The sequence below is a fragment of the Hyperoodon ampullatus genome (assembly GCF_949752795.1).
Source record: "Hyperoodon ampullatus genome assembly, chromosome: 5".
Lineage (NCBI taxonomy): Eukaryota > Metazoa > Chordata > Mammalia > Artiodactyla > Ziphiidae > Hyperoodon > Hyperoodon ampullatus.
Window position 1 is genome coordinate 67762786 of NC_136918.1, and position 20993 is coordinate 67783778.

The following is a 20993-nucleotide window of genomic DNA, read 5'->3' on the forward strand; positions in this document are numbered from 1 at the left end:
TAGCAATCAGTTCTCTTTGAAAACATCTGGAATCTTTTGGAATTTTGCAGTCTGTAAAACACTATTAAAACTGAGTTGGAGAGATATTAACCATGAAAAAAGCAAAGACTAGACCAAATTGAGTTATGTATATGGGAGACAGAATGATGTAGTAGAAAGATGTAACAGATAACAAGAGTCCCAAATCTCATCATTTTTTTAGCTACATGTTTAGACAGTCTACTCAATTTATCAATCTCTGAGATTGTTTATTATAAAACCAGCATATAATACCTACCTCATAGGATTGTTTATGATTGTCTAGCACACACACTATATGCATTTGGTACTGCTGTGTTTATGACATTGACCTTATTAGGGTATGTGCTAAGGATGAATAATGGGATGTCAAGTTAGAAGATTAGTTTATGAAGGGTTTTGAAAGCCAGGTCAAGGATGTTTTCAAAATATTAGAAAAATTTTGAGCTAAGGAATGACTTGGTAAAAAAAAAAATTAACAGTAGTTATGTGAGATGTGTAAAAAGGGAAAGAGACTGAGATCAGGCATGGCTTAGTTAGATTATTACTGTCCAGTCCTCCATGTAGGAGGTGCCTATGCAGTAGAAAGGTAAAAATCTGGACACATTTTGGGGGAAAATCTATAGCTTTTGTAGATTTTAATGGTTAAGAGTCTGAACCCTTAAAGTTAGTCAGATTCTATTTTTTGTGAATTCCTGGATTAGTGATGAGGGGATAAGAAAGATAACAAATAAATCCTAGTTTTACTGCCTTTGATGGTTGCTTTAAATAATGATTGGTCTTAGTGACTGATAAGAAATGTAATTTCAGTAAATCAATAAAGTGACCAATAGCTTTAAATTTAGTTGAACCTAACCATGCTCCACTCAGAATAAATATTTTTTAAACAGGCTTAAACCAGGTTGTATAACATAGGAAAGACATTCATAACAAACAGCTACAGTGGAGACAAATCTAGAGTGAAAGTAGGACACTCAGAAAAAGTGAAGAAGTGATTTGAGAAGAGATTAGGATCACAAGAAATAAAGACTTGATTGATCCCTGCCAGTACTTTGGATAAAAAGAAGCTGGTCCAATTGGGATGGACTAGGTTACAATGATCTTGGAAAGTATAACCAAGTCTCATCTTTCTGGTCCAAAATCATCTACTAACAACCATTATCTATAATTTCAGGCAGTCTGAGAAGAGAACGCTTACTTTTTATATTTCAAAAAGTTGTACCCCACAGGAAGAAATAAGTTCAAGGGGAAAAATTGGAATAGAATTAAAATTAACATTTGCAATTCTTTAAGTGTGTAGTTAGATTTTGTCATCATTATAATATGTGTTTTGTCTACCTTCTAATGTGGTTATAGCATTTCATAAAGTCTGAAATTAGATTTGTGGGTAAATGTTTAAAATATTAACAAAGTTTGTAATTAATTGTAAATATTACAATTAGTATTAATTATTAATATTAATTAGACATTAAATAATAAATCAAAATGAATAAACATGAATTTATGTAAGTAATGTGTAAATACTTAGAGAATATTGTTCAAGATGAATAAATTGGATATAGAGACAGGAGAGATAGTAAGAATATTCCTCTTGCTAATATAAGCCCCCTAGAACACTAGTCTTGTTGAAACTCTCACCTATCTTAACATAGAAAAAAATGGGAAGTGAGGAAATGGAGCAGTTTTGGAGGATGGACTGTTTTGAAAAATGAGTTTGTTTTTATTCATATAGGTTGAGATTAGGAAAGGTATATACAGTGGACATTAGAGGTGGAGAATATAGTTCAGGAGAGAAAATAGGGTGAGATAGAGTTACAAGAATAGTTGGGACACTAAAAATAGATTAGATTTTTAAGGTTGTGAGTAGAGAGAGGATAGCACTAGAGAATGTACATTCTTAGAATATAGGAAGAAGAAATAATTATAGTAATGTCTCAGATAGGACTTTGTAGATTACAAGTGACAGAAAATCCGTACTTTGTAGATTACAAGTGACAGAAAATCCAATCCAAATTGTCTTGAGAACAAAAAAATTAACTTCCATAACCAAAAAGTTAGGTGAGTATAACTGGATTCAGTGTTCAAACAAAGACACTAGGATTGTGTTTCTTTCTTTGTTCTGCTTTGCATTTCCTTGTCTTGGCATTATTCGCAGGCTTCACATAGCGGTCTCTGACACCTCCAGGCTCTCCCCTTGCCATGGTAAGGTGTTACAGTAACTCTAGCCTCAAATTTCCTAAACTTAAAGACCTGGGGTTAAGAAGTGTCTTTCTTCCCCATCTTTTAGTTAAATAAAAGTTTCTATTGGAGATCTCTAACTGACTTAAGCCTAGGTCTCATGCTAGCTCCATTGAAGCCATATGGCTAAGAGTGAGGAAGTGGTGCTCCAAGAAGAAATTCTTTGTAGCTAGGAAAAGAGTGAATATATGCAGGGTGACAAAAACACCAATTTTCACTATAAATAGCTAACAATTATTAAGTTCTTTTTTTTAACCTCATGTCTACTTTATCTCATTTAATCATCATAACCAACCTGTGAGGTAGGCATTATTAACCCCATTTTGTATACAGAAGAAAACAAAGTGCAGTATTTGGAAGATCTCTAGGTGAGAGTTTCAGTAAGAAGTGGGTCAAATGCAGTAGAAACTGCAAAGAGAATGAGAATGATGATCTTACGAAAAACTAACATTTATTAGGTTTTCTTTTTAATGCAGAAATGCATAAAGAAGAAAGCAAAATTGGGCCATAATCCTATCATTCAGATAATTCTATATTAAAAATATAAATGTATAGATAAAATATTATGAACATGATAAAAACTTCAAACAGTATAAAAACATATAAAATGAAAATTAAAAGCGTCCCTTCTCACCCCAGTGTCCCCAACCTCATGAAGGTCTCCGTTAAGTGTCTTGCATATCTTCCGAGAAAAATGTTTTAGTATCCACTAACTTGAATATATATTCCTCCTTTTTTTTTTTAACACAAAAGGGATTGAGTTATATAATACTGCTGTATACTTTGTTTTTGTCATTTAACATATTATAGACATCTTTCTGTATCAATACATATAGATTCATCTCATTTTTTAAATAGTTGTACAGCACTCTAGTTTATCAGTTGAGTGTAATTTTTTTCTATGCTAGTTGATGAATTAAAAGGATGAATTAAAGATGACTACTTATTTTTAAATTTGTGAATCACATGGTTTATTGGCTAGAATTTATTAGGCCATCCTGCAAAAGGATTATAAATATAACCAATGTGAATAATATTAACGTATGGTTGACAAGAGCTAGCTCTAATTATAGCTAAAATTGCAAGGAAATGTAAATACCACTGCATATATCAATACATACACTTCAGATACCTATAGGAAGTGGAGTGGCATGGAGGTTGGAGGTCTTTAGTAAGTGAACTATACTGCCATTCGTAAGCCTGTTCCATTGCTTGTTAGGTGTTTGAATAACCTGTCCTTGGAAATGGTGAACCTGCCACTGCCTTCCCTGCCGTATAAGAGATCTCAGCTCTAGTCCACAAGTGGTTTTATGATGGGACCAATCTGAATAAAAGATCTGCTTCTCTGTCTCTCCTCTCTTTACTGGAAAAGAGACATAGGAGTCTAATCAGAGCTATCAATTTGGAAAACTTGATAAAAACTGTACTTCTAAAAATTGGGCCTTGGGTAGTCATCAGCAAACCATTAATTTCAACTGTTAATATCAACACCCAAGGGTTAGACAATATGCAAATGACCCACACAGAACTTGGTATAAATGCACTTGTGGGGGGCTTCCCTGGTGGCGCAGTGGTTGAGAATCCGCCTGCCGATGCAGGGGACACGGATTCGTGCCCTGGTCCGGGAAGATCCCACATGATGCCGGGTGGCTGGGCCCATGAGCCATGGCCGCTGAGCCTGAGCGAACGGAGCCTGTTCTCCGCAGCGGGAGAGGCCACAACAGTGAGAGACCCTCGTACGGCAAAAAAAAAAAAAAAAAATGCACTTGTGATCTAGCTCTTGGATTTCTTATCTCTCCTTTACATTCTTCTTTACTTCCTAGGCTTTCTGCTACCTCTTATCGATAGGTACATTCTTGTTGACAAGTCATACCTTCCCTCTTTCCTGCCTAAAATTTTTCTCATTTTGTTAGTGCTTTTATGTTTTAGTTTTATTTCTTAAATCTAATTCATTTCTTTTTTCTTTTTTTGTAAACCATCTTAACCACTTTTAAGTGTACAGTTCAGTGGCATTAAGTACATTCATATTGTTGTGCTACTGTCACCTCCATCCATCTGCAGAACTCTTTTCATCTTGCAGAACTGAATCTCTGTACCCATTAGATAGAAACTCCCCATTCCTCCTTCCACCCAGGCAACCACCATTCTACGTTTTGTATCTATGAATTTGACTACTTTAGGTACTTCATATAAGGGAAATTATATAGTATCTGCCCTTTTGTGACTGACTTCTTTCATTTAGCATAATGTCAAGTCTAATTCTTAACATTAATTCTTAATTCTATTTTCTTGGTTCTAATTCTGTTCCATGTTGTAAATACTTATATCTGGAACATGTGTGTGTAATCTATGATGAATATTTAAATTTCGAGTTTTTGATAGTACTGTATAGAGTTCTGTAATAAATAGGCTTGTATAGTTTGTATATGTATCTTGGTGTACATTTATATGTATATGACAAATTCCTATGACTAGGAATTCCTCCCAGGGTAGATTCCTTATATATACTTCCTTTGAATCAGTAGCTTCTAACTCGAAATATGACAGATGTGTCAGATTGGCAAAGCCTAGGTAATTTGCCTATGTCCTAGCTGTAAGGAGGGCTAGAGAGGAAATAATTTGTTTTTTATTTATAAGGTAGGAAATTCCCCAAAGGTAGAAAATGTAGTCAAAAGTGTTGGTGGGGGGTGGAACAAAAGAATCAATGACCGTTAGCACCAGTTTTCCTGCTCTTCAATAATGTATGTGACTAACTGTTTCTCTGTATGCCAGGTCTGGGTTCTGGCTGGGTTTTGCATTTGGCCACTTTGACAACAGAAAAATGGTACCTAGTTGTTTTCATTTTCATTTCTTTAATTAAAATTGAGGCTGTGACTTATTTCATGTTTTTGATTGCCCGCTGACCATCTGTATTTATGTTTCTGTGAACTGTCAATTTATAAGTGTTTACAAAAAGAAGTACCCCATTATCAGTGTCCTTGATCAAATGACTTCATAGGGGACCATACTGTCTTAGTTATCTTCTGTTTGTATAGTACTGCCAATCAATCCCTGTGCAGTGGTTCCTTCTCCTTTGCCCCCAAACATGCTTCTTACATAGTATGTGAGAAGAAAAACGCAGAGCCTAGTGTGCCTGGAGCAGTTTGAGTGAAAAGAGAGAGGAAACAGGAGATGAGGTCAGAGGAATGAGGTTGTCTATTAGGGCTGTCCAGAGAAAGAAGAATTAATGTTGAAGTCATTAGTCTTAGGGCTGGAAACTCGGGCAAAATTTCTGTGTTGTAGTCTGGCAGCAGAATTCCTTCTTTGGGAAATCTTGGTTTTTGCTCTTAAGGCCTTCAACTGATTGGATGAGGCCCACCCAAATTATGCAGGGTAATCTGCTTTACTTATGTCAACTGATTGTCGGTGTTAATCACCTCTAAAAAATAGTTTTATAGTAACGTTTAGTCTTGTGTTTGACCAAATAACAGCACCATCTTGCAGCCAAGCTGACACATAAGATTAACCATCACGATAGGAGTCCAGATCAATAAAGGCTTTGAACACCATTGCCAGACCTTTGTTTCAGGGGCTTCCCTGGTGGTGCAATGGTTAAGAATCCGCCTGTCAATGCAGGGGACATGGGTTCGAGCCCTGGTCTGGGAAGATCCCACATGCCGTGGAGCAACTAAGCCCATGTGCCACAACTACTGAGCCTGCACTCTAGAGCCTGCCGGCCACAACAACTGAGCCCGTGTGCCACAACTACTGAAGCCTGCGTGCCTAGAGCCCATGCTTTGCAACAAGAGAAGCCACTGCAATGAGAAGCCTGGAAACCGCAATGAAGAGTAGCCCCTGCTTGCTGCAACTAGAGAAAACCTGTGCGCAGCAACGAAGACCCAATGCAGCCAAAACAAAACAAAACAAAAAAACACCTTTGTTTTAACTCTGAGTGAGACAGGAAGCCATTGGAGAGTTTTGAGTGGAGAAGCACCATGACCTATTTTAAATTTCCCTTTGGCTGCTTTGGTGAGCATAGATTGTGAGGGGTTAGGAGGTCAACTAGGAGGCTATCATAGTTCAGGTTAACAGGTGATGGCACCTTGGACTGGATCCATAGTAGTGGGGGTCATGAAAATCAGGTATTTTGAAGATAGATCATACAGGTTTTGTTTTTTACAAGTTGGATTTGGAATGTGAGAGAAGAGTCAGTGATGATTCCAAGGTTTTTGGCCTGTGCAACTGGAAGGATGGAATTTCCATTTACTGAGATGGGCAAGGCTGTGGGAGGAGCAAAGTTGGAGGAAAGATCAGGGGTTTGATTTGGATCTTAAGTTTGAGATGTCACACATTCAAATAGAGTCGTCAAATAATCAGTTAGCTATAAAAGTCTGGGATTCAGTGCAGAGGTCTGAACTGGAGATATGAAATTGGGAGTTGTCACTAGGTAGTCAATAAATTTAAACTTATATTAAGCCATGAAACTGGGTGAGATCTCCATGGCAGTGAGTATAGATACAGCAGAGGTACAAGGATGAGTGCACAGTTTAAGGTTAGGGAAATTAGGAGAAAAGGTCGGGAATATTTATTCCCTCTATAACTCTGCAATTCCTTTCCCTCCCTAAACTGTCTAGTAAAGTAAATCCTAACAACCTTATTAGCAGGACTGAAAAGGAATTCCCACAGAGTTACATGTGGTCCTAGCAAGATTGCCCTTTCCTGTCATAAAACTCTTCATCAACACTACAAACCACCTAAGAGAACAGTTCAGGAAGAAGGCTACAATTTAAATTGATTATACACCTTCCTTTATTCGATGATTGGGACTATTCCATCATACCTTACAACCCTGTTTACCTCCGTCTCTACATTCAAGGCTCTTAATTCCCTGCATTAGTTCATTATTAGGTTTAGCTGTTGATGACAGTAACTTAAACATGATAAAACTTTATTTTCTGTCCCTTAAAAGGCTAAATAGGACTGATAGGACTCTCTACAAGGTCAAGAACCTTAGTTCCTTCTATCTTGTTGCTGCATTATATATGGTCTTGATGGCATGGCAGGGAGAGGGCTACTCTTATTTTCCAAGTTTTCATTTGCCAATAATGCTGATTTATATAACTTTTATAAGAGGTAGTAATGTGGATTTTATAAGAGGTAACTCATTTACTTTTCATATTACCACTGTGGGTAACCAATACTGTTGGGTAGAGTTATCTACCCCCCTCAAGATATAAGTTCCAGATTGGGCCACAAGGTTGATGGTGTTGTAATATCCCCGTTGGGTTTAAGAATTGTTAATGTCCTATGTGGCTACACCCAGTTTCAAGGGCAGTTGAGAAATGTAATCTTTATTCTGGATGGCCAGGTATGCAGCAAAAATTCAGATTCTTCTACCACAGAAGTAGGGATGAATGAAAGAGGACAGCTGGCTGTTTTTACCATCTCCCACCATCTGTCCCAAACTCTTAGCTCTTCACGATTTAAATCCTACTACTCTACCTTTTGGAACTCACAGGATGTCATTGGCCAAATCTGTGTTCTCAACCTTTACTCTAAAACTTCATAGTTTTACCCTTTAACTTCACAGTCTAACTTAAATCTGGTTGTTTCCTAAGGAAACTGCTTTCCTCTTGGCTGTTTCAAATGGAGGCTGTTTTGCCTTCCAGACTCCCGTGTATCAGAGGGCCTTGTTTCTCATTAGTGTTTCTGCACAACTGATTGTCTTCCCCTTTCCTGTCTACAATCCCTTAGCCGCTTTGAGATAAGTCTTGTGAGATCAAACCGTTATCTACTCTGCCTTTTTGTAGTCATCTACAGATCTCTGCTTTTTTCCTCGTTCAGTGAATAGTGTTTTAGCACCTGGGTAACTGTCTATCTCCACCACTATTCTTGTCATTATTCTCAGCGATTTAACATCCTGAAATCAATTCTTCCATTCCCTGGCCTCTCAGTTCCTTGACCTTGGCCACCCACTTTGACAGTCTTAACCTACTTCATCATTACCAATATCTATACTCTCTCCCAAAATTTGTTTTAAGCATCTCATTGTACATCTCCACTTGTCTTTCTCTAGTTTACTTCCTCTAGAATCTTAATGCTGAAAGTTCTTCAGGCTTCAGTAGGACTTCTAGGCCATTGAAGCTACTACCTTTTCAAGTTCTGCTGGGTAGTCTCATCCCATGGCTTTGAACATGATCTCTGTGCTGATAACCCTCAAACTGACATCTCAATGATATCTCCAGCTCTGACCTCTTGCTTGACTCCAGACTCGTATGTCCATTTCTCCTTGAATTCTTCATTCGGATATCTAATAGGCACCTTAAACTTAGCATACGCAAAAGAGAATTTTTACATCATCCCTTTCAACCTGTTCCTCCCTTAGTTTTCTTCATTTCAGTAAATGGCAACTCCTTTGTACCTGTTGAAACTTTAGAGTCATTTTTGACGCCTCTTTCTCTTTTTTACATTTTATTTATTTATTTATTTATTTATTTATGGCTGTGTTGGCTCTTCGTTTCTGCGCGAGGGCTTTCTCTAGTTGCGGCAAGCGGGGGCCACTCCTCATCGCGGTGCGCGGGCCTCTCACTATCGCGGCCTCTCTTGTTGCGGAGCACAGGCTCCATACGCGCAGGCTCAGTAATTGTGGCTCACGGGGCCAGTTGCTCCGCGGCATGTGGGGTTCCCCCAGACCAGGGCTCGAACCCGTGTACCCCGCATCGGCAAGCGGACTCTCAACCACTGCGCCACCAGGGAAGCCCTCCTCTTTCTCTTAAACTAAATTCATCAACAAATCCTGTGGAATCTTCTTTCAAAATATATTCAGAATATGACTGCTTCATATTATTTGTACCACTACTGCCTTCCTCATCAATCCACTTTCATTTCTCTTCTGGATCATTGAAATCCTAACTGGCCTCCCTGCTTCCAGTGTTGCTCATTTTTCCTTTTTTTTTGGTCATACCATCCATAGTGTCATCCATAGTGACACTTTAAAAAATGTAAGTCAGATATTATCACTCTACTGGCTTCTCCGTTCATTTAGAAGAAAAAAAATGAAGGTTTTATTGTGGTTTTCCAACTTCTATATGATCTGTGTCCCTCCCTCCTCTTCCCCAGTTTCCTGCCATCCCCTTCACTCACTCTGTATTGGCCATACTGGCCTTCATGCTCTGACTTATCATTAATGATTTAAAAGCATAACTAGCTACTGTATTTAGAAGAGTTTGAAGGGTAAATGTAGGAACAGGAAGATCAGTTCTGGACCTACTGAAATAATTGAGGATGATGGTAGCTTTAGACTTATGATGGCGGTACTGAGAAGTGGCCAGATTTGGAGTATATTTTGGTAGTTTGGTGATCGGATTTCCTGGGCATATTTTTTCCTCTTAAGCGCCATGAATGTTAACCCACGCTGGACCAAAGACAACTTATAAATGATTTTTAGTAGCAAAGGCATAGTTGCTCCTGTCTGCTCCCTATATAAAGTTGCAAAATAGATTTTTCAATACTCTAGGAATTTTCTTTTATTCCCCCTCCCACCCCACCTACCACTGACTAGTCAGATCCTTGATGACCAATGCTTTGGGGCAGATAAAAACACCTCAGTGCGTCCCCAGGCAGCTCTGCACTTCCCTGAATTGGCTGTCCTCTAATACTACTTCTCCTTTATTCCTCTATTCAGTCTCACATCAGAATGCCCATATCCTTCATGCAGATGACCTCAGCTAAATAGGATGTATGGGGAAGAGCTTTCTGAGCAAAAGAGAATCTTCCCAGTGTTAGGATGCCAGCCTCCTCTTTCTCTGATTCCTTGGCACCATGTTTCTGAATAGTTGCAGATTACTTTCTCATGAAAAACATAGTGCGTTTACTATTTATATGGGATAATGATTTCTTTTGGTGAGGAATGATTCCTAATTATTATGGATTTCAGCACTTTGAGGTATTTTGATATAGGCTACATCATGCCTTTAAAGTTTCTGAATGTAATTGTATATTCAGACTATATATATATTATTTTTTCTTGTCTATTATGTTGTTTCTTATTTCCAGAATCAATAAGTTATCTGCCTTTATTCTTTTAAAATCCTTATAAGCTGGGTGAATTTGAATTATTGTGAAAAAGCAGCATGTTTTTACCTTTTTCCCCCCTCTAATTGAAGGAGGTCTGATAGAAAGAAGGAAGGAGTTTTGAGAAAGGCGCTAAAACTCCTAAGGACGAAAAGTGAGCCTTAGAAGTGTGCCTAGGAGAAATTGTTTTCTTGCTCTGGATGCTATACACAGATTCATACTTTAAAAGTTGAACATAAATCTTGTTAAATGAACTGGAGGAGAGAGGTTTCTGACCTTAGCTGCATATTGACCGGATAGAAAACTTCAGATTTTTTTCTGTGGTCTTAACAATTTTCTCCCCATTCTCACAAATTTATGAGTACAGTAAGTGAAAAAGGTGCTTTGAGATAAAGCTGTATTTAGCACCTTGCTAATCTAAAAGTCTTCTGGATTTGAGAGAATGAGAAATTATCTAAGGTAGGCCCACTGAATTCTTATCTATAACTCACACCTTCTTTGATGTAGTTAGCAGTAATTTTCTACTTGGTGAAGAGGATTTTTTTCCTTTAATTACACTTTCATTTATTTTTTTCTCTAGGCTAGTGATATTACTCAGAAAGAATCCCACAACTATAAATTGGATTCAGACAATTTAGCATTTTCTTGATTTGTATCTTTTGATAGCATGGTTATTTGAGAGAGTGTTACTCTTGTTTTTCTAAATTTTTGTTTGCCATTTACATTGTGATTTTTATATAGCTTTTATAATAGATTTATTACCTCTTTTTTAAATAACTCGCTTATTTTTCACTTTGCCACCATGGCAACCATAACTGTTGGGCAGTGTATCTACCTCCAACAGAATGTAAATCTCAGATTGGATCACTAGGTTGATGATGTCATAGTATTCCCATGTGGGTTCTATAACTAAAGCTCAAAAAATGTATCTTAGCCCTCGATCAGACCTTTGGAATTTATTTTATTGTGTATCCATTCAACAGGACCAACATTGATCTGCCATTGAACAGTTCCCAGTTTAAAAAATCTTTTGATTAGGTCTCGGGACAGCCCTTAGAAATTATTTACCTGGCCAGATTTAGTGGCGTTCTGTACTTGTAGGACTGTTTTAGGCAGGTTGTAGAGGACTTCTGGCGTCCAACCCAAGGCCTCCAATCACTCACTTGGCAGAATTAGCACACTGACTAGTTTTCTTCCTCTTTCCATGTATTTGTTGCCAGCAGGATTGAAAGTGTTTTGGTGTCCTTGGGGTGCTAAGATGTTTTGTTTACTTTTAATTTTTAGTGTATATATGTTTGTTTTTAATGCAGATTCTATATTTTCCCCCTTTTATTTTTACAGTGAATACAATCAAGTGGCATTTTAAAATTTTGCTGGAAGGTGGAGACATGAGACTGAAAATATCTCTTTTAAAAGAACCAAAGCATATCCTTTTAATACTTATAAACCTTATTGTGATCACCTTACTATAGTATTATTAAAAGTTTTCTATTTTTGTAGTCTAGTTGGATAATGGATTTTTTTCATTCCTTTATTGGTAGTTTTGCTAAATTGTTTCTGAAATATTTGAGGTCTTGTGTTGCAGGTAATTCTCCAATACAAACTATTTGCTCTAAATCTTACTTTAAAATTTTTATTGACATTTTTCTTACTCTACTTAAGTACTACTATACTTAGGTACATAAAAAACAGTTTTTGTTTAGTCTAATAAAATCTTAAAGAGAAGTTTTTAAAAAATCAAATAATTTATCTGTTGATATGATCTAGTATGTTTTCGTTGAGTTCTGCTCTATTTCTTCTTACGATAAAGTGGAGGGTAAGCTGGGGAAATCTGAGCAGTTAGACCTTTATTATTTCACGTGGGAAGGGGGCAATTATAAATATTTCTCAAATGCATGACCTTATATTTTGTCAGCAAGAACTCCCAGTTTTGTGTCAGGAAGATATGATAGGCTCCTTTACCTTCATTCTTAGTTATTTAGACCAGTGCTTCTAAAAGTATCATCTGTGGACTTTATTGCAGGTCTGTGAAGGGATAAGTACAGAAATTGAAGGTAAGAAGGAAGAAATTTTTGTAGCAATTTGATAATCACAACATCCAAATATAAGATCATTTTTCTAGTAATTCATTTTTATTTTATCTTAGAAAATGTTGATCTGTAACAAATTTGAAATAAAGAAAAATAGGATCCTTCAGAGATAGAGAAGCACAGTTTTAGACATTTGATCAAACGTTTTGAATTAATATTGTCTTGTCTGCTTTTTTTTACCATTTGAGTGAAGATATAATTCCTTTTATTTCTCCTTAAATCATTTTTATTCTCTTTTAAAAGTGTGCCCCCAGGGCTTCCCTGGTGGTGTAGTGGTTGAGAGTCCGCCTGCCGATGCAGGGGACACGGGTTTGTGCCCTGGTCCGGGAAGATCCCACATGATGCGGAGCGGCTGGGCCCGTGAGCCATGGCCGCTGAGCCTGCGCGTCCGGAGCCTGTGCTCCGCAATGGGAGAGGACACAACAGTGAGAGGCCCACATACCGCAAAAAAAAAAAAAAAAAAAAAAAAAAGTGTGCCCCCAGGAGTTCATGCTGCTTACAGTCTTTTAGATTTTGACTATGTCGATTGTCTGCTTTTACCTTTTCAAGCTGAAGAATAACAGTCTTTTTAGACTTTCTTATTCTGGCAGTCCTCTCATTTCTCCTGTAATTTTAGTTAACTTACTAGTTTGAAGACATGTCACGTATGTCTGATGTGTACTTACATCAGTTTTTATGAGGATAAGCTTAATATTTTTTGTTTTGGGGCATGTGTGTATGTGTATTTTCTTTCTTTCTAGGTTATGCCTGACAGTCTCCCTTTTTAAAGGTTTTACCTAACATTGTTTAAGCTATAGCAATTATACTGGAAGAATTTTTTTCAGTAATGGTCTAATGGGACATCCAGATCCTTTTGTTTAGGTTCTACTTTGAATTCTGAGTATTCCAATGCCGCTTTATTACCTATTTGTGCAGTCTCTTAAGAACTTTCCATAATTTCTTTTTTACCTTTTTGGTTATTTTGCTTAATCTATCATATCTTGAAGTATTAAAAAAAAATCTTAGAACATCCCAGAATAATTTGGCACATAGTCTCTTTCTTTTTCCTTAGAGTTTACTGATTGCTTGGATGAGCCAATAGAAAGCATTGGTGAGAAGAGAAGGCAGTAAAATTATTATATAATAACAACAAAAGAGCAAACAACCCAAGCAGTATAATGTGGTAATATAGAAATCCACATATAAGCAGGAGAAAGCATCTCAAAAATGTCAAACTGAAGTGCCTTCTCTAGATACACAACTCTGCTAGGGTAAGCAACCTGTTCTGATGGTGGAAGTGAGGGCTACTTGAACACCTCAATTTATAGAAATCCACTTGATAAATCAGAGACTGAGAAAATAGGTTAAAGTAGGGTTCATATCTTATCCATATTACCTTGTAGGTGCAGTAAATTGTAATTGAATTACTTCCTGAATTTAATGTCAGGAAATTTGGTAGGATTTTAGTTTCAGCTATTAAGCTGTAGGCTTTTTCCTAGGTGAATTATTATGTGTCATTTAAGCAGGTATTTTACTGTTAGATTTCAGTCTTTTTTTCTTTTTTTTTTTTTTAATAAATTTACTTATTTATTTATTTTTGGCTGTGTTGGGTCTTCATTGCTGCTCACAGGCTTTCTCTAGTTGTGGCGCGCGGGGGCTACTCTTCATTGCGGTGCACGGGCTTCTCATTGTGGTGGCTTCTCTCGTTGAGGAGCACAGGCTCTAGGTGTGCAGGCTTCAGTAGTTGTGGCACACGGGCTCAGTAGTTGTGGCGCACGGGCTTAGTTGCTCCGCGGCATGTGGGATCTTCCCGGACCAGGGCTCGAACCCGTGTGCCCTGCACTGGGAGGCAGATTCTCAACCACTGCGCCACTAGGGAAGTCCCCTCAGTCTTATTTTAACACTTGATTTTTGAAAACTTTTATCAAAATAATACATGCTTATTCTAATAACTTAAATGAAACAGATATATGTAAATAAAAAAAGCATAGTTCCCTTTTCTCCCCACTTATTCCCCAATGGGTTAGAGTCGATCCTTTCATTCCTTTTGTTCTGTTAGATGTCTTTGTATCTTTTGCCTTGTTTATGGAATACTTTGTAACGCAATTTAAAATTTTTCACATAGTCAAATCTTTCTTTTTTTCTCTTTTGGCACCTGGGTTTCTTATCTTGCTTTCCATTTTTCTTACAACTGTTTTGATAGATGCTTATTTTCCTTTCCTTATATGGAAAAAATATGGAAGTCATAAAATGAAAAATAGGCTTAGAAGCTTGAAACATTTGACCCTATTTTATACTCTTCTTATAATCTGCATCTGCAAAATATTGTATTTATTAAGACTGAAGACTTTTGTGTGTGTTTTATGTCTCCTTAACATGGTGACACATCAAGAATTAGTAAGCTGTGTGGGCTGGAATACTGCTGAAGAACTGTATTCATGTAGTGATGATCACCAGATAGTGAAGTGGAACTTGTTAACTAGTGAAACAAGTCAAATAGTAAAGCTGCCTGATGATATTTACCCAATAGATCTTCACTGGTTTCCGAAAAGTCTAGGCATAAAGAAACAAACTCAAGCAGAAAGCTTTGTTCTCACAAGTTCTGATGGTAAGTTTTAAATAAATGTTTTATGCTAATCTTTATACTTAAAAGACATAACATTTTAGTATGACATGTTTTGAGTTGTTTATGCATTTCCTATGTAGTCAGTGCATCTGTGTATAGGCTATAAAACTATTGTCATAGAAGAAGGTGAATTAAACTGGCATATACTGGGATTGAATCTGAACCTCTGGCTTTACTTTTTCTGTGCTCGCAGGTATTATTAGACTTTTATCAGTTTTGGTTTCTAATTTTGTCAAACTTAACTGTATAACATAACCACACTAAAAATAGATGGTACAACACACACTCATTTAGTAAGCTATCAAATATAGTCTTTATTTTCTAGTACATGTTAATTTCTACTTACAGAGCTGGAGATTAATTTGACCATAGTTTTATTATTGGTGAGTAAAAAGCATGATTTTTCTATTTTTTAAGGAAATGTTTTAATTTTCTTGGAAATAACTTGAACTGTTTTTCATCTGTATTACACTTTACCTACTATATCAGTTAAGAGTACATTCATCAAAAGTAACAGAAATTTACTCGGCTAACTTATGCACAGATGGAGTTTTCTGGTTTACCTAGCTCCAGGGGTAGATCTTTAAGCACAGCTGCATGAGACCCCTATTCTTTTTCTTTTTTTTTTTTTTTTGCAGTATGCGGGCCTCTCACTGGTGTGGCCTCTCCCATTGCGGAGCACAGGCTCCGGACGCGCAGGCCCAGCGGCCATGGCCCACGGGCCCAGCCTCTCCGCGGCACGCGGGATCCTCCCGGACCGGGGCACGAACCCGTGTCCCCTGCATTGGCAGGCGGACTCTCAACCACTGCGCCACCAGGGAAGCCCCTTTTTCTTTTTTTTTAAATAACACATACACAACCCCTTGAGATTTTATTTATTTATTTATTTTTTATTTAGTTTGCTGCGTTAGGTCTTAGTTGTGGCACGTGGGATCTTTATTGCTGCATGCGGGATCTTGCGGCATGTGGGATCTTTCATTGCGGTGTGTGGGCTTCTCTCTCGTTGTGGTGTGCAGGCTCTTTAGTAGTGGCACGCAGGCTCCAGAGCGCACAGGCTCAGTAGTTGCAGCACGTGGGCTCTCTAGTTGAGGCGCACAGGCTCTACATTGTGTGGGCTTAGTTGCCCCACAGCATGTGGGAACTTTGTTCCCTGACCAGATATCAAACCCGCATCCCCTGCATTGAAAGGCGGATTCTTAACCACTGGACCACCAGGGAAGTCCCCAGGCCCCTATTCTTGCCATCTCTTGGATAGACTCGCCCCAAAAGGTGAGCATGATGGCAGCCAGCAGCCCAAGGCTTACCCTACAGGAAAAGAAAAGTCAGCAGAGAGAGTGCTTCTTCCTCAATATCACTTGCAGTCAACATGCAGAGAGGTCCTGGACAAGCTTGGGTCACGTGCCCATCACTGAGTGAATCATTTTAGTCAAGGGACTGGGACACTGATTGACTGAGCATGGCAGGCCTTAGGCCATCGTGGAAAGGGAAAGAGAAGAGGAAAGGGATGTTATGGCAAACAATCACATCAGATTCTAATTCTTTTACGTGTAATTTTTAAACTTAGTTTTCTGAATCTTGATTAAATGAGATATTGTGTGAAAGTATTTGGTACAGTGTGTAGCGCTTACAAGATTGACTCTGAGCACAGCTAGAATTTAGTTTACCTCTTATGATAAAATGAAGGGTTGACTTTAAAAAAAGCTTTTAATTTTGTTATAATTTCACATTTATAGAAAGGTTGCAAGAATTGTACAAATAACTGCTGTATATCCTTTATCCAAATTCACTAGTTGTTAACATTTTGTCCCATATACTTTATCATTGCTGGTCTTTGCTCTCTCTTTCTCTCTTTCTCTCTCTCTCTCTCCCCTGCCCCCCCCACATATACTTTTTTCTGAAACATTTGAGAGTAATTTATAGATATGCCACTTTAACCATAATACTTCAATGCATTTCCTAAGAATAAGGATTTTCTGTTACTTAACCACAATACATTGATCAAAATCAGGAAATTTAACATTGATGTAATACTGTTATCTAATCTACAGTTTATATTCAAATTTTAACAATTGTCCTAATGATATCTTTTATAGAAATTTGTTTTTTTCTGGTACAGAATAACACATTGTTTTTGTCATATCTCTTTAGCCTCCTTTAATCTGGAGCAACCCCTCAGTCTTTTATGATCTCCACTGTTTTGAAGAATACAGGCCTGTTATTTTTACAGAATGTCCTTCAATTCATGTTTGTCTGATGTTTCTTCATGATTAAATCCAGTTATACATTTTTAGCAGCAGTACTCAGGGCATCAGATTGGAAGATTCATGATGCTGGTTTGACCCATTATTGGTGACTTTAACTGATTATTTTGAAAGGTTGTGTTCACTAAATTAATCTAGTGTAAAGTTAATGTTTTTCCCTTTTAATAAATAATTTCTGAAAGGATACTTTCAGACTATATAAAAATATTCCCTTCCTCCTCAGGTTTCTTCCCACTGTCTTGGCATCTATTGATGACTCTTGGCTGAATCATTTATTACTAAGATTGTTGCCAAATGGTGATTTTTTTTAACTCCATAATTTCTTTTATATTGATTTGTTAGTATTTTACTTCAAGGAAGAGCCTTCTGTCTCCTGCCCATTTATTTATTTGTTTACTTAGATTAGACTCATAGATTCTTATTTTATTTCTTGAGCATCCTATTACTACCATTTAAAATTTTTGATGTTACAGTTGTCCCAGGTTTGGCCAGTGGGAGCCCCGTGAAGCCAGCTCAAATGAATTTTCTTTTTACCTGGGGGGTATGTTTCCTCATTATATTTTGAGAACTTCTTTGCTGGCACGAGATCTTCCAGGCTCATTTTGTACTTTCCCAGTCCCAGCTTCCAAATCAGCTGTTTCTCCAAGGAGACTTGTTCTTTTCTGGGTGCTTAATGGTATTTAAAAGCCAAGATGAGTGTGCCAGGTACGCTCATTTCAATGGGATGTGTTTACTTCAAGGTCCTTTCACAGGGCAGAGCTAAGAAATACGAATAGAAATGTGTATTAAAATATACATACCTGCAGCAATTTCTTCCTCCCTCCCTCCCTCTCTTCCTTTGCTTCCTTCCCCTTTCTCCCTTCCTTCCTTTCCATGATAAAAACCATGAGTTCACTCTGATACCACCAGTTCTAATTCAGCACCACAGGGTTAATTCTAGTCTCTTTTCCCCATACTTGGAAACAGTAAGGAAGCTTGGCTTCCATTACTCTCAATATATTTACTTACTTGTTTAATTCTACAATACACAGCAGGTTGTTTCAGAATTGCTAATCCATACGATTGCAAAAAAAAAATAGAGTTTAATATTTTACTGTTGTTTTTATCTTTACACTGAGGATGTAAAGTCAAGGATATAGAGTCAAAGTCTTGTGTTCAAAGTTACTTGGCATTTCCCCCCTACTAGTGTTGTTGCTATTCATTTAAAATATAGTTAAGTGTATTTTTTTCTGTTTGTTTTCCATTTAAGGTCTCCTCTCCCCATCCTTGTTGATTTGATTATTTTTTAAATATGTAAAACGTTACATGGATGGTTCCACAAAGTCAAAACTATATAAAAAAAATATACTCAGAGCAATGTCACTACTCCTACCCACCCAATCCCATACACCCTGTTTTTATTTATTCCCTGTATGTAACCAATCCCTTTGGTTCTGGTTTATCCTTTCTTGTTTCTTTTAGCAAAAAGAAACAGATACATGTATATTCATTTCACCTTTTTTAAATTACATAGAAGGTGGCATACCATATTTTTTTTTTTTTTTACTTTTTACTTATTTTTGGCTGAGTTGGGTCTTTGTTGCTGCACGCGGGCTTTCTCTAGTTGCAGCGAGTGGGGGCTATTCTTCGTTGTGGTCCACGGGCTTCTCATGGTGGCTTCTCTTGTTGCAGAGCATGGGCTCTAGGCCCGCAGGCTTCAGTAGTTGCAGCATGCGGGCTCAGCAGTTGTGGCACGTGGGCCCAAGAGGATGCGGGCTTCAGTAGTTGCAGGGCGTGGGCTCAGTAGTTGTGGTGCTTGGTCTCTAGGGCACGCAGGCTTCAGTAGCTGTGGCGCTCAGTAGTCGTGGTGCACAGGCTTAGTTGCTCTCTGGTATGTGGGATCTTCCTGGACCAGGGATTGAACCCGTGTCCCCTGCATTGGCAGGTGGATTCTTAACCACTGCGCCACCAGGGAAGTCTACCATATATTTTCTTTTCATTTTCCTTTTTAAAGTCAATAGTGTATGAAGATTGACCTGTATCTGATGAATATGGACAGTAAATATAGTTAGTCTTGATAATTTCTGTTATCTGAGTGTTTCCCTGATTTATTAAGACTGCTTAGGTACACTTAACTAAAGAATAGCTGTTTGGATCTCTATTTCACATTGGCTTTAGGTAAAATACTTTCAGATAGGGAAAAAAGTCTGAAGTAAGACAAATATCATTTAAAGATAAATTTGCAAGATTAAAAGTGGGAAAATATATTATGACTCTTGAGAAACTATAGTGTTTACTTTTATTTTTAGGTTTACTACAAAAACAAACAAACAAACAAATAAGGTAACATAACATGCTACAACTAGATGTAGGAAGAAGAGAGAACCAAAGCAGGGTAGCTGAGTATTTTCTCTTAGGCTGGGATGAAGAATATCTGGGATCTTGTGAAAGTGAAGGCAAAAGATGATAGTTCAAAGAAAAGAAGTAGAAGAGTAAGACAAGAAACAGAATCCAGAAACGTTCAAAAAAACAGAAGAAGAAGGCTTCCCTGGTGGCACAGTGGTTGAGAGTCCACCTGCCGATGCAGGGGACATGGGTTCGTGCCCCAGTCCGGGAGGATCACCACACATGCCGTGGAACGGCTGGGCCCGTGAGCCATGGCTGCTGAGCCTGTGCGTCCGGAGCCTGTGCTCCGCAACGGGAGAGGCCATGGCAGTGAGAGGCCCGCGTACCTCAAAAAAAAAAAAAGAAAAAGAAATGCTCAAAAAAAAAGAAAGTGGATGATGCTATTGGAAGGTGGTCGGTCAAGGTGTTTCTTGCCAGATAAACATCTGAGATCATTTTATGTATCAATGCTGTATTCTCTGTTAATCAAATACTATAAAAAAGTATTATTCTGGTTTAAAAAATATATAATATGAGATCCACCCTCTTAATAAATTTTTAAGTGTACAGTGCAATATTTAATAATTTAATATAATTTTTGTGTAAGCACAATATTGTATAACAGATCACTAGGACTTTTTCATTTTGTATGATGTTAACCCAGAACTTAAAAAATTCTTTTTCAAAATTTAGTTCTTTGTCTAAGAGGTTCCCTCTTGTACTTGGCACCAACTCTCTTCTCTTGAGTTTTCTCCCCCAAGGCTGGCAAAAATGGTTACGGCTTTTGAGTTTGTTCATCACTTCTCCAGTGTTCCCTTTGTCATACCCCCTCCATCTTCTGTGTTAGTGGTAGCATTCAAAAAAGATCCATGGGATTTGGGGACAGGTCCTGAAATACACAGAGCAGACTTTTGCCAAGTATTTTGTCTCACCAATAATTCTCTCTTCAACATTATTACTTCTTTTTGAATATTTCATGCAGCTGTATCCTACTTTATAGAGGAGATATTTCTTTCTTTGACAATGTATTGCAAGATTTACATTTAAAAAAGAATGATTTAAAATGCATTAGGGGAGCTGCTATGTAAAGGAATTCTGGTATAAAATCTTCTGTAAAGCCAGTAAACAGTCCTTAAATTATATTTAGTGAAAGTTGAGTTTTTTTATACATTGTATTAGATATCTTAAAGTAATCCTCATATTCTCTTATTAGTTAATATGTACATTTAAAATCCCACTTTAAAAAGCATTTATGTGTTCATTTCTTTCTGTCAGAAGTTAGTGGTTACCGATCTCTGGCTTTTTGCAACCATCTGCCAAAAACATTTCTGCTATTAAGCAGTCTGCAAAAGTGCTCATGTGACC

The 20993-nt window shown here is 37.5% G+C and overlaps 1 protein-coding gene across 1 annotated transcript in view; it reads left to right on the forward strand.

Moving 5' to 3' along the window:
• Positions 1-11820: 11820 nt before the first annotated feature.
• Positions 11821-20993, forward strand: part of IFT80 (intraflagellar transport 80) — a gene marked incomplete at both ends in the record, with an annotated part of 95574 nt that continues 86401 nt past the window's right edge. The window contains 2 exons of the mRNA XM_079705233.1: positions 11821-11893; positions 14770-14985. Coding sequence (XP_079561359.1) covers positions 11821-11893; positions 14770-14985 — 289 coding nt within the window. The remainder of the gene's footprint in view (positions 11894-14769; positions 14986-20993) is intronic.